At 34.1% G+C, this 13,755-nt stretch overlaps 1 protein-coding gene across 1 annotated transcript in view; it reads right to left on the reverse strand.

Annotated features, from left to right (window-relative positions):
* PCLO (piccolo presynaptic cytomatrix protein) overlaps window positions 1–13,755 on the reverse strand; it is a 390,843-nt gene that overhangs the window by 72,288 nt on the left and 304,800 nt on the right. Inside the window, 3 exon segments of the mRNA XM_055301126.1 lie at window positions 3,091–3,117; window positions 5,618–5,742; window positions 9,264–9,314. Coding sequence (XP_055157101.1) covers window positions 3,091–3,117; window positions 5,618–5,742; window positions 9,264–9,314 — 203 coding nt within the window.

A 13,755-nucleotide genomic window follows, 5' to 3' on the forward strand; every position in this document is an offset into this window, starting at 1 on the left:
ATGGCTTCTTTCTATTTTGCTTTCATAGAATTATCTAAAATATAATTTTATTTAATCTTTTGTTTTATTTGGTTGTCCTTTATTGGAAATTACACACACACACACACACACACACACACACACAAATTTATTTTTAATTACTCCTCTAAGGATTTTCCCTTAATTTAGAAAGAAACTCCGATCATATGCCATTTTATAAGCCCTACTGTTCTGTGCAGTAGTGTTTTGGCCACATCACGTCTGTGCTCCCTGAAGTCAGAGCCTATGGCTGTTTATCAGTTCTACCTTTAGCATCTTAGAGTGTCTGGAGCAGTTTGTGCTAAAGAAATGTTTGTTGGATGGATCATTAAAAAATGCTTTTGGTTTTTTTCCCCTTAAAATCTTTTGAAATGAAAAAAGTTTTGTCCTTTGAATTGTAGATGCATGCAACACCTGCTTTATATAGGTCCTGGAGGAAATAGTCTAATATGCTAACAGGAGGTTTAGAGAAAGTCCAGGCAGGAACTGAACTTCCAGGTATCATGACAGCTAAAATCAGCTTCAATCATAGCAAAATCTCATTAATGGGAAAAAGTCTGCACTTTGTCAAACAGAGTAATGAGAGAAAACCAGAATGAGATCCTTCAGATACGCTCATTTTCACTTCTTAGTTATCCAGGGACAAATACTCTTTCCCTGTTTCACCTCATCTCGGTGCTGACAATTAGACTTTCAGAGTTTATGAGTATATTGATCCGAGGGTGGGAAAAGGAAATGAGAGGATATGAGAAAATTGGACCAGTGAAATTCTTATCAGTTAACAGGATTTTTTTTAAATTTTAAGAATGACAAATTATTATATTTTATTATTTTAGAAACAAAGTTGTTTGGTTTCCTATAGACTGTTGATAAATAATTCTGTGTAATCCAATAGCCCAAGTACCTGTATTTCTTTTTTGTAGGAATAACTGACCACTAGCGACTTGGTGTAGCCAATCATAAAATAAGAGTAATCCATTAACTTTCTTAACTGCAGGCTTTATAAGCTGAAGTGTATATAGGTTATTTCCCTATAATCTACCCTATAGCCTAAAGTTCTTCACCCCCTCTCTCTCTCTCTCTGTGTGTGTGTATATATACAAAAACACACACATATATATGTATATGAAATGTATAAATTTGTATTATACCCACATATCACAACAATTTTAGGCCAGTTTTAGAGTTGCTTCGGGAAATTCAAAGTGGTATACCCTAAGAGAGTATATTTGTACATAATACAATAATATCAAGTGCTGCTTACTAAGAGCTTATTATGTGCCAGATATTATGCTTTTCACTTTTGGTGTACTACTCTGTGTGTTTTAAAAAAAATCCTGGGGGATCCCTGGGTGGCGCAGCGGTTTGGCGCCTGCCTTTGGCCCAGGGCGCGATCCTGGAGACCCGGGATCGAATCCCATGTCAGGCTCCCGGTGCATGGAGCCTGCTTCTCCCTCTGCCTGTGTCTCTGCCTCTCTCTCTCTGTATGACTATCGCAAAAAAAAAAAAAAAAAAAATCCTGGGAGGGGGGTTATTATTATTCCTATTTAGCAGAAGAGGAAATCATTTTAGAGAAACCTCACAACTTCTAAGAGGCAGGGCTGAAATTCAAACCCAAGTACTTTAGGACTTTATTCACTGGCCTCATCAGCCAAAATTACAATGTTAGTACCTTGTCATTACTATTTTTTCTTGCACTGACAATTCTCAAAGAGATGATAGAAGTGACTTCTAGATGAAACACAGGATAGGAGAGTGACTTCTAGGTCTTCAAAATTGTAACCAACACATCCCAGACTATTTCAACTATTATTTACGTTTACAAAACCTGCTCTCTTCTAAATTAAATATAGACAATTTCCCCCCAGGTTCTCTAGATAAGGGTAGGAAGGTTCTGAAAAAAATGATTGATAATGTCTGTTCTAAAATGACACTTTTCTTTCAATTGAGCTAATTTTGCAAATCAGTCTGAGAGATCTGGATGCTGTCCTGAGATGAACAAACTAGTCATCACAAGCAACCTTTCACAGAATCGAATTTACCATGATTATGTGGCTGCAAGGAAAAAAAAAAGTTTCTGGCCACAGAAAGGATGTGGTGACTAATCCTATTCTTTTCAATATTTAAATACCTACGCCATTCAAAATCAGAAACAACCTCTTTTGGGCAACAGCTTGTCCGGATTAATAAAGATGTCAAATTTTAATTTTGCAGACAAAAACAAACCCTATAACATTAATATTCTGGGTAGAATTAAAATTCTCATCACCCCACTGCTATAGATGGTGCAAAATTCTCCTCCCCAACTAAATAGCACATTTCATATAAATGTAATAAAATGTGCAAAAGAATGCTCTTTGTTATGTGTCTGAAAGATACCCTTGTCTGACAATGTGATGATGTACTAAGTTATAAGCTCTGTTAGAAAACAGTTTCCTACTATTGGCAAAGAAAGGAGAATGTTTATGTTCCTGGCAATGTACTGGGGCAGGCAGATTATGGCATCCTGTTGCGTGGCAATGCCTTCATGGTGCAGAAGGTATAAAGGCATGGAAATGTCTCAGTGTCAGGGATAAGTAAGGAAAAAGACGAGAGAACTATGGTATTTAAGATGAGATTTATGCCCAGTATTGGACATCTGGAAGATCAGTTAATTTCTTGTGAAAAATGACTCTAGATTTTATTTTTATTTGTAATAGAAGACTCAGGAGAACTTTAGCCATGGTTATCACACGAGAAGCTAAATGAATTTTAGTGGACAAATTACATATGAAAACCAGTTATATCTAATTTCAGGTGGTCTTTCCTTATTCATATTCATATTTAATATAAAAATACTAAAATATTTTAATATTGTCTACTTTTCAATGTTCTATTGCACACATCTGCTAAACCTATTTAGTAATATTGTAATCAGAACAATTTGCTGGTAGCCTAATCCAATGATACCAACCTATAAAAAGATGTAAATTATAGCCCAAACTGAACCACAGGTGAATATACACAAATCAGCAAAAAATAAAACTCTAGAAATTACAATGTAGCTTGACACTGAAAGAGAACCAACTCTACCTTGCATTCTGGACAACCATGACTTGACTGCATTGATTCCGAGAGCGAGAGTGAGGATACAACAGGCAAGTTGGGAAGACAGGAAGAAAAAAAGTTAGGAACAGAAATAAGGAAGAAAATACGAGAATAATAACTGGAGGAGCTACACATATAAATAACATGAGGCAGAGTATAGTCTTAGAGTTAAAGTGAAAATAACAGGTCACAAATGCCTTGGCCACTGTACTCATTAGTAGTAATTTAAGGAAAGGTTTAGGAATTGAATAAGCGTAGTTTATTAGCTCCCTTTGGGGCAAATCCCAAAGAACAGGCATGTTTTATCTGACAAAATACATGGAGATGGCTTTAGGTGGAAACTCACTCTTTATTTCACTATAGTTCCTCATTTCCTGTTACCCCCCGAATGGCTGAGATATTCATGTTACCTGCCTGCCCTTTTGGGTTATTCAAGTATGTAATAGTCTAATTGAAACATATCCTGTAATAAATAAAACATAGGTACTTCATATAGTATAAAAGGCGATACTCTCTAGGATATTATTAGAGATGACAGAAAGTAAAATACACTGCTTTATTTTCATTCATTTGCAAATGCTTAATTAGGGATATACCTTGGCAGTGATTTCTTCTTGTTCCTTAATATTGTCATTAAATAACATTGGAGTTCTAATGACCCAATCAAAGGCAGAATGAAGTTATCAGTTTGTTGTTGTTCTACTCACATTAAAAAAAGATAGCCAAACTGCAGTTGTAACTACTAAAGATTTAAATGAACATAAAATGAAAACCCCCCTTTTCTGTGCTATATGGCTAATTGGTGATCCCTGTAAATTAAATTCAATGAATTAAAATTAGAATCACAAAACCACCAATTCTAAATTTCTAAATAAAATTATTAGGATAAAATTAAAGGCTGTATACTTAGTTTGATAAAACACCTGGAAATTTTCAAATTATTTTCTGAGTATTATTTGATTTCCTGACAAAACTATTGGTTCTGCTTGCTTCCTTGGCCCTGTCATTATCAACAAGAAAGATTAATCTCAAAAGAAATGGTGATCTGATGGTGGTGATATAATTAGTCAACAAACAGCAGATTCAAAGGTAATGTATAACTCTAACTTGGATCCTATTCAAACAAACCAACTATAGTCACAAACATGCTTTGTATGATCTCAGTGCTTTTAAATTTGTTCAGGTTTGTTTTATGGCCCACCATATTGCTTATCTTGGTGAATGTTTCACATGCACTTGAATATGTATTCTCCTATTGATGGGAAGAATTCTATAAATATCAATTAGGACTTCAATTAGGAGGCAGTTGGGGAAATAAGGAATTATTTAAACATTTTGAAAGGACAGTGGTTACATGTGGTATTATGATTATGTTTTAAATGAGTGATCTTTTGGAAATATATAGTAAAGTATTTGCAGAAAAAGTTATGAGTTGAGATATACTTTAAAATAATCTAAATAAATAAAAAATTTAAAATAATCTGCGTAGAGGGAGTATATGAGGGTTAAAATGATACATGATTGTCTAGGAAATGACGATTGTTGAAGCCGAGTAATGAATAAGTGGTGGGTCATTCTTTCTACTCATGTGCAACAATTCGAAATTTCCAAGTAAAGAGTAATATTCAAATGTCATCCCTCAAATAAAAAAATAGATAAAAATAAAACCAGAGCCTTGAAATCACTAGCTTCAATTTCTTTTTTATTATGCCTACAATTGTTGATTATTTATGGTTCCATCATGCTAATGTGGCTACTATAAATCGTTCAGATAAGGTATAATGATTCATTGGGTCCAAATCACTGTTTTGACATCATCTTTGAGTACTGATTTATACACCAGAATGTAGCAATTTGCATTTATCATGTGAAAATTAAACATCCCCAAAGAACACTTGCTTTATATGAACAGTTTGTATAGACATGCGATTCAGTCATTTTTCATGTATTTACCAAATATTTACCATACTTATTAAACATTTTTAATATTCAACATTTCAAATATTATTCTTATTTTTTCTTATTTTATAACTCTTAAAACATTGATTTGAAAATATGCATATAAATAGGGATACATCAATAAGTCACTTAATGAACATGTAATGTGATAGACAATGATGTCCTATAAGATAAAACAGTTACTTACAAGTCCCTGAACACTGGTTTTGCAAATGAATTTAGGAAGGTAAAGCTAATTCTCTAAATGTGCTACAAATAATTCCTTAAATGATTTCACAGTTCATCTGATTAGTGAGTGTGGTTTCTAGATTCAAAAGGCTGACACGTCGTCAAAACAGGTTTTATCATGATCAGGGCTCTCCTGGAACACTTGAGGGCTTAATTACAAATTTTCATTTCCACCTTACCTAATAGTTGAAAATAAATAAATAAGACATGTAAATAAAACCAAGGAACAGATATTAAACTTTAAAATTGGAGACTGGAAGAAATACTAACACTATTTTTTAATCCATGGCATGTGAAAATTAGAAGACACTGCTTCTTTACTCACCCTCTCCCAGGAAGAAGGTACACTTTAACAAAGGGGTCCGAGTAACCATTGTTGTCTCGAGGAACAAGGTTTCTTGCTTGGAGAATATGGATTATGAGATTTCCGAGATCATAGTTGATTTGAAGCTTAAAGGGACATCAAAATATTCCATGAATATTTTGCTGTTGTCTTAAGAAATCTATAATACATTATTATTCAATAATTTACCAGTACTCTTTTTTTTTTTTTTTTTAGTGTCCTAGGGAGCACCAACCTTCATTTCCATTTTACTTGAAACTGAACAGACTAGTGTATGTCTAATTTAATTGAGAGCTTCCAGGCACATGCTAATTACTAGAAAATGTGCTGTTCATTCTTTCCATGGTTAAAGTTCTGGCCTGTCTAAAATTCATTTAGAAGTATAATCATACAAAAAAAAAAGTATAATCACACAGTGAATTGCTAGTTATATTTTGATGCTAAATTTATACTCTTAGAAAAATAGTACATGTTGTCAGCGTTCATGAATACAATTACTAGGATTTTGAAAATAAATCAATTGCTGAATTTTTTAGAAAATGTCTTTTGCATTTTACCAGATAATTAGCAGTAGGTGGAATCATTATTTAAAGATAGAGCTGTTAGTCTGAAAAGTAAGAATATTTAAGAATATGTAGATTTGATCTCTTTCTATAGTATGTCATATTACTGATAGTTTTTTTCTGTGCCTGCTTTTCTAATACTGTCAGAATATAAGATAATAAGATCTTGTTCTTTAATTTTAGACACTGAAGAGGAAAGAAGAGGCCCTGCCTCCTAGATTTAATGGCTGTTGCATAATTATCACTGAAGAGGAAAAGATTAACAATTTAAATAAATACTTGAGAAGCCTACATATTTCATGATAATGGAGTTGACTAATTTTTCTCCTTCAAAACTTAAATATTCTTATGCCATCATTTTCAATAAGACTTAATTTTGCTTGATGCTGCTTTTGCTTATCAAATGACAGAAAGGAAAGGATCTATATGTGAGGAAAAAATTCATATATAAAAATACTAACCCATTTTTTTAATAATCATTTGAAGCAGGTATGTTGTGCTCATGTTGAAAATGGGAAATTTTAGAGAAGCCAAACTTCATTTAAAATCTGATTATTTTTTTTAAAGATTATTTATTTATTTATTCTTAGAGACACAAAGAGAGAGAGGCAGAGACACAGGCAGACGGAGAAGCAGGCTCCATGCAGAGAGCCCGACGTGGGACTCGATCCAGGGTCTCCAGGATCACACCCTAGGCTGCAGGCGGCGCTAAACCACTGGGCCACCAGGGCTGCCCCTAAAATCTGATAATTAAAATAATTGCCTAAATAAGCATAATTTTCATCTGGTTATATTTTCTGGCAGACGAGGAATCTTCAGTTGCTTTCTCAACACAGAAAAGCTGAATTTGTCTGACCATTATGAAAGCAAAGGCAACATATAAAATAAAGTACCATGAAGAAAGACAAAAAATGAGAAGTTTAGAAATGCAGTAACTGGGGTTCCTGGGTGGCTCAGCGGTTGAGCATCTGCCTTCGTCCCAGGGTGTGATCCTGGAGACCCAGGATCGAGTCCCACATCTGGCTTCCCGAAGGCAGCCTGCTTCTCCCTCTGCTGTGTCTCTGCCCCTCTCTCTGTATGTCTCTCATGAATAAATAAATAATAGTAAAAAAAAAAAAAAAAGAAATTCAGTAATTGTGTACCCTAATGGGAATTGAAAAATGGAATTATTCTGCACCAATTTTTACACTGAGATTTAGAACAGCTTCCAAATCGTTAAGGAGAACTTCTTCCCCTCGTACTCTTTTCTTTGATGGCCTTTATGTCCACTTTCATCTGGTAAGGCACCAAAACCATTTATTTAAATGAAAACTTGCAGGCTACCATAAGAAAGTACTTTTCAGAAACTATCCTGCAGTGCTTTAGAAAACACTCAGGATTGCTCAGATGTTACTTTTGAGACAGAAATTAAATGTCCCCAGACATTTCTTTCAACCAGAGCTACGCCAGGGTAGCAGATTCATCATTTGGGTGACCACATAAGGTTTCATTTGCAAAAAAAAAAAAAAAAAAAAAGTTTCGCTATAAGAAAATAAATAAGCTAGAAATCACTGTTATGAGAAAATATTTTTTAAAAACAGCCTACACATTAAGAAAGAATATTATCAGAATAAATTCCCACTACAGAATTAAATATCACTGCTCAAGGAAAAGGAAAATGAAACAAGAATAAATAACCTCAAGCCTGAACGAAACATGGCAAATACTGGTCTGTGAGGAAGAAGTTTAAAAAAAAAAAAAATGAGAGGCAGAGAAAAAAAATCTAGGAATCAGAAAATCAGCAAATCTAGCGTTTTCTTGGCTGCTGGTGACATCAAGGAAGATCAGGTCTGGCTTTCTTGCAAGGGGGAAGCAGCAGTGAGGAGGCAGGCCGGGCAGCATGGAAGGGGCCAGGCCTGGGCCCTTCTTCCCATCCCAGGCTCACGCCCGCTCTGCTTTCATCAGTGGGAGCCCAGATGACCACTTCACTGATGTCCTCGCACTTGCAGCCTCCCCCCTGTAACATCTTCTGGAGGCCACTGCGGTATGACATCTTCTTACGTATTCCGTTCGGTCTCCCTTACTCCAGAATCCTACCAGGCACCCTCGTGCAGGGCTAACACCACTGAGCTTGTGCTGAAGGCTCTTTTATATTTAGTTTCAACTTCTCTGTACAGGAACATTTCAAGGCAGCAAAGCTGATCCCTGCCTATTATTACTCTCTGGCAGCGGAAACTCTCCTCTTCTCGGGGCTTAGCCTCAAATTAATTTGTTCAAGTCTGCTGTCCTTTGTGAAATCATTCATGAAAATTTCGTCTAGACTATGTCGGAGAGACAGCTCTAAGACTTCCTGTTCTCTCCCCCTTATCTGAAACCTGCCGTCTTCAAATAGTTATCATTTTACATTGTGTTTGTTTCTTCTATGTGATTTTTCTTATCTATCCTGAATTACTTTTTGGCATCATCTGAAGCACAGTTTTTAAAACATTTCTGACTTTGACTCACAGTAAGAAATATAGATTATGATATACACACAGAAACATGCATTTATAGATGTCAAAAAAAAAGAGATTTGTACTATTTTTCTTCTATGTTCCTGGTCAAAATCCCCTAAGTTGATTTTATGAATTACAAACTTGTTATGACCCCTGGTATGAAAAACACTACTCTAGAAGAAATGTTCAATAATTATGTAACACTTGTTGGTAGGAGGATGGAAAGAGGACAGCATTGGACTCATGAAACTCTTAAAGAGGAACCCTCACACTTCTGGGAGATTCTGTTATATTTGAAACACATTCAACAAATATAAACTAAGACGTAAAACATACTGATACTGCTAAGGCATCAGACACATATGTCAAGTTATAGAGTTCCATACACAGATTTTATAAACTATATATTTGTACCAAAATGCTGCTCTATAAAATAGTATTTTTCTTTCACAGGTCTGAATGTATAATATATAACACATACAAAACAGGAAAGGTCCTAACAGTGTTTAGAATTACAATAGACCAGTGGGAGGGGGTGTGAATCAGCCAACGAAGATGGTACAATGATGATTTTTAAAAAAACTTTCATACCTGAATTTCCCCTGTAATCGGATGAGAGACAACCTTTGTTGCATCAGTAGGCTGCAATATTAAAAACATATATTATATTAATGGATAAGTCCATCATAAAATTGACCATTTAAACTTCCTTCTGTAATTAATTTCTATTTGGTCAGAACACACTGCCTGGAAAATGCATTTCATCCATCTGGCTGCTTTGGATTATGGGGTCTACTTCTACTTCTCAATATGTGTTTAATTTTATAGATACATAAATCTGTTTTTTCATTTTGCTCAACCTGTTGTGAAGCTATAATTTTATACCTATAGGACTGCATTTTCAATTACTTAATGAAATGAATACTTTGGTTTAAAGTACTCAATGTAGCTATTTACAGGTTTTAAAGATCTATAGAGAAATGAAAAAGACGTTGTTTTTAGACAACAACTGCCTAGGAGCACAGAGCTTATAGAAGGCCATCCTTGAGCTCCTTGGATGGATGCTCAACCCCTCACTGCTGCCTTCTAGAGTAAAGCGCCCAGGCAATCACTTCTTCATAGTTCACATTCCTTAATGAAAGTTCTATCCTCTTCTATGTAAGTTCTCACTTCCTTAATAAGTTCCTTATGTCAGTAAAGCCCTAAGAGCAGTTAGGAATGTGATCTGGTAAATTGGTTCATAATGCTGAAAAAAGTGACAGATTGCTGATTTGTTACATTTCAGTGCAGTATCTGTACAAAAGGAGAGATGATGTCCCTGACTCCAGATCGGCAATAGAGTTTCAGGTAATGTGGCACTGACATGGGGAGATATTCATTAAGATGGAGGACAGCCTGCTACCCCCAAAATAAGGCCCTGTCTGCCTACATGTACATAATATTGGCCTGGTTTTAATAATTAACTGGAAAAGGAAAGATCCTTAATGTTTAGGTAGATACACTTGTTGCCTTTCCTTTATATTTTTATTCTAGAAATGAGGGCAATCCAAAGAAGACTATTCCAGGTCTTGTTTTAGGAAATAACTAAGGAATACAAATAATGTGACCTTTCATAAAATTATATAGAGTGGAGGTTAAATTTTCCAAACCATATATCCTTTATTTAGTTGAGCTCCTTTATAAGAATGTCCATTCATTAATACTGAAACTCTGGCTGCAAAGGGTAAGCTACTAGTTAATGAATAAGTATATTTACTTCAGAATTACTTTACCGCTTAAATTCAAAGAAAAGCAAACTGGATCCAGAAAAAGGACTATAGAAGCCTCTGAAACTATTTGTATCTTGAGTAAAGATGGGGAATTTCCGAAAAGCAGTTATCTTTGCATTCCAAAGAGGAAAACAAGAATAACACACATAAAAACAAAAAAATGAGACACAAAAACCCCTCATAAAATGCAAAGCTAAATTATTATTGGTAACTGACTTTGTTTTGATCTCTTTTTGACAGTTATAGCTCATTTGACATATAATCATGCAAATATGACTAGATTTAGTAAACTTATGGACCATTTTTAATTGTTCTGGGGTGTGACAGTAAACTCAATAGGGTAGAGAGGGAGATACTTTAAATTACAGAAGGAAAAAGATCACTATCTTTTTGGACACTGAGCCAACCATGAGCCCCAGGTAGTTACCCGTCAAGATCAGACCAACTATTTTCCTTTCAATGATGCCATATCTTTGTGAGGTTGGTTTTTAATGATTGCAAAGATAAAAAAATGTACTTCAGGAAGATCAGCGAGGACAGTGTACAACAAGAAATCACTTTGTTAGTATGCAGTCTGATTTCATAGTTTGAATTGTGCAATGTCCATCAGCTGCCCATATTCCAGTGATATGTAATTATTAGCAATGAAACAAATACATTATTTTTATTTCATCTTATATGTATTATTTTCTTCCAATGGTTATTCAGATACTAATTAACTAATTACTTAACAAATAAAACTGTTTTAGATGTATCTTTGGGCAGAAGACAGCCATGAAAAACAATTACTGAGATGTTCAGGGTACTCTGACCAGCAAACTTTGGGAAACCAATGACCTATTTCATAAGACACTTAAAACTAAGTACTTTAATTGAATCATTTATTCATACCATGCCTTGAAAGAAATTCAATCTTTAAAGATAAAATGATGAAGGTTTGGTTAGAATTTCAGAGACAAAACAGCTTGAGATGGTGAAATAAAAAATTTGAAGATAAAAATTTGTATTGAATTAGTTTAAGAAAAATAATCACTTAAAATAGTCATATACATAGCTTATATAATTTAAAGATGCATTTAAATAATTTAGATTCATATTTTGCCTACATATACTCAGCAGAAATTATTTAGAATATTAACAGATTAATAATTACTTATGAATCATTATTTAGAATGTTTACTAGATGGTGTTCTAAGTATCCAAATGTATAATTATGCTAACTATATTTAAATATTTTAGATTTAATATATTTCATTACCTTAATGTCTTATTATTTAATAGTCTCATATCTAATGAAAACACAAAGAAGTTAAAACCATAATTCTATAAATTATCTGAAGAACATATGACATGTGTGGACATATTACCTGACAGGGATATGTAAGTTTCAGACCGTCACTCCCTATTTCTGTAATATCTCAATATAAATTCTTTAACATTGTAGGATTTGGAGAACAAATGAAAAATATGTATTGCCTTTTATGAATACCACATGTTGATGGGTCAAGAAATATTAAAATTAAATTTATTTATCCATTGATCTGTTCAGAAAAAAAAGGTTTCAAGAAACTATACCAGCTAGATGTTGAAGATAAATGTCCCAAAAGATGACTAAGTAACGGTCTCTTTCTTCAAGAATGTTAGTATCTAGTTACTATGTGTTTCAATGAGAAATGTTCATATAATTATATACATACACATTCCCAAAGTGGTTAGATTTGATTATGGTTATTACTATTGGCAAGAGTTAAGTAATCTATCATCACTAAATGGTAGGAGACCAGAGGTAATTTTAAATATTCTAGTAGTTACTTAAAAATGTAAGAATCAGCTGGTGAAATTAATTTTAATAATATATTTTAGTTAATTCAATTTATGCAAACTATTATAATTACATCATGAAATCAGTATCAAAATTGTAATGAAATAATTTATATATTTTTTCATATTAAGTCTAAAGAATTTGGCATTAATTCACATATTCAGGATATCTCAGTTCAGACTAGCCACATCTCAAGGGCTCAACTGTCACATGTGCCTACCATTATGGACAACGTAGTTCTATAAATTTTTATTTCAGCAAAAATACAGCAAAACACATAGGCCACATTCGTGGCATGGAAAAGAATTACTGCATATCATAAAACATGTCAATATCATTTCCTTGATGCTTGCTCTACTGTACTTGTTTTTATCTTCTAATCATTGCCATAATAGTTAACATATTACAAAAAATCAAATTTTGCACGTCCATAATGTTATAGAGACACAAGTGCCAATGATATTTATATCAGAATATTTATTTTGTTACTATGCTGTATAAGCCCCCTATTATGTACTTAAACCAAAGTAGGATGCCTCCTTGGCTCAGTTGATTAAACATCTGCTTCTGATTCAGGTCATGATCCCCAGGGTCCTGGAATTGAATCCAATGTCAGGGTCCCTGCAGTGGGGAACCTGCTTCTCCCTCTACTTCCCGTTTGTGCTCTCTTCCTCTCTCAAATAAATAAATAAATAAATAAATAAATAAATAAATAAATAAATTTTTTAAAAAAGATACAAATTGTCTTAAGAGATCCATAAAGCAAAAAAAAAAAAAAAATTTAAAAAAAAATTTTTTTAAAAAAAAAAAAAGAGATCCATAAAGCATAGAGGCATTTCAGAGGGTGGAGAAAAGGAAAAAGGATACCTTCTGATCTTAAGGCAGGATTGGACTATGGAAAGATTTCATGGACAAAGGCTTCCTGTTATTCTTATTTCATTTTTGCTTACAGCTTATCACTGGCTCTTCATTTCCGGCAGATTGCTGTGTAAAAGCCAGGCATAGCACATAATACCCTCCAATTTACAACCATCTAGGCTTCTCTTTTATTTCTTACCCCTGTATTTTTTTATACACCTACATTCTACGGAGGCAATTTCTGTTTCTGAGATTTTTTTTCATGTTGCACTCTCTGGTTGGAGTGCTGCTCCCTTTATCCCCTTTACTGATTCAGTTCATTAGCTAAATACCAGCTCTCCTAACCCCATTCTTCATGCCCTCACTGTATTTCTTCATGGCATTTAATATTACACTTTCACTGAATTTGGTTACATATCATTCTTCATCTGTAATTAGACCAGTACCTTTTATTTTTTAATTTTTTATTTATTGTAAAGAGAAAGAACGAGCATGAGCGAGGGGTGGTGGGGAGAAGGCCAGAGCTAGAGGGAGAAGCAGACTCCCTGCTGAGGTGGGAGCCTGACAATGGAGGGGCTCGATCCCCGGACCTGAATCATGACCTGAGCCAAAGGAAAATGCTTAACCAACTGAG

Source organism: Nyctereutes procyonoides, unplaced genomic scaffold, assembly GCF_905146905.1.
Source record: "Nyctereutes procyonoides isolate TBG_1078 unplaced genomic scaffold, NYPRO_anot_genome, whole genome shotgun sequence".
Lineage (NCBI taxonomy): Eukaryota > Metazoa > Chordata > Mammalia > Carnivora > Canidae > Nyctereutes > Nyctereutes procyonoides.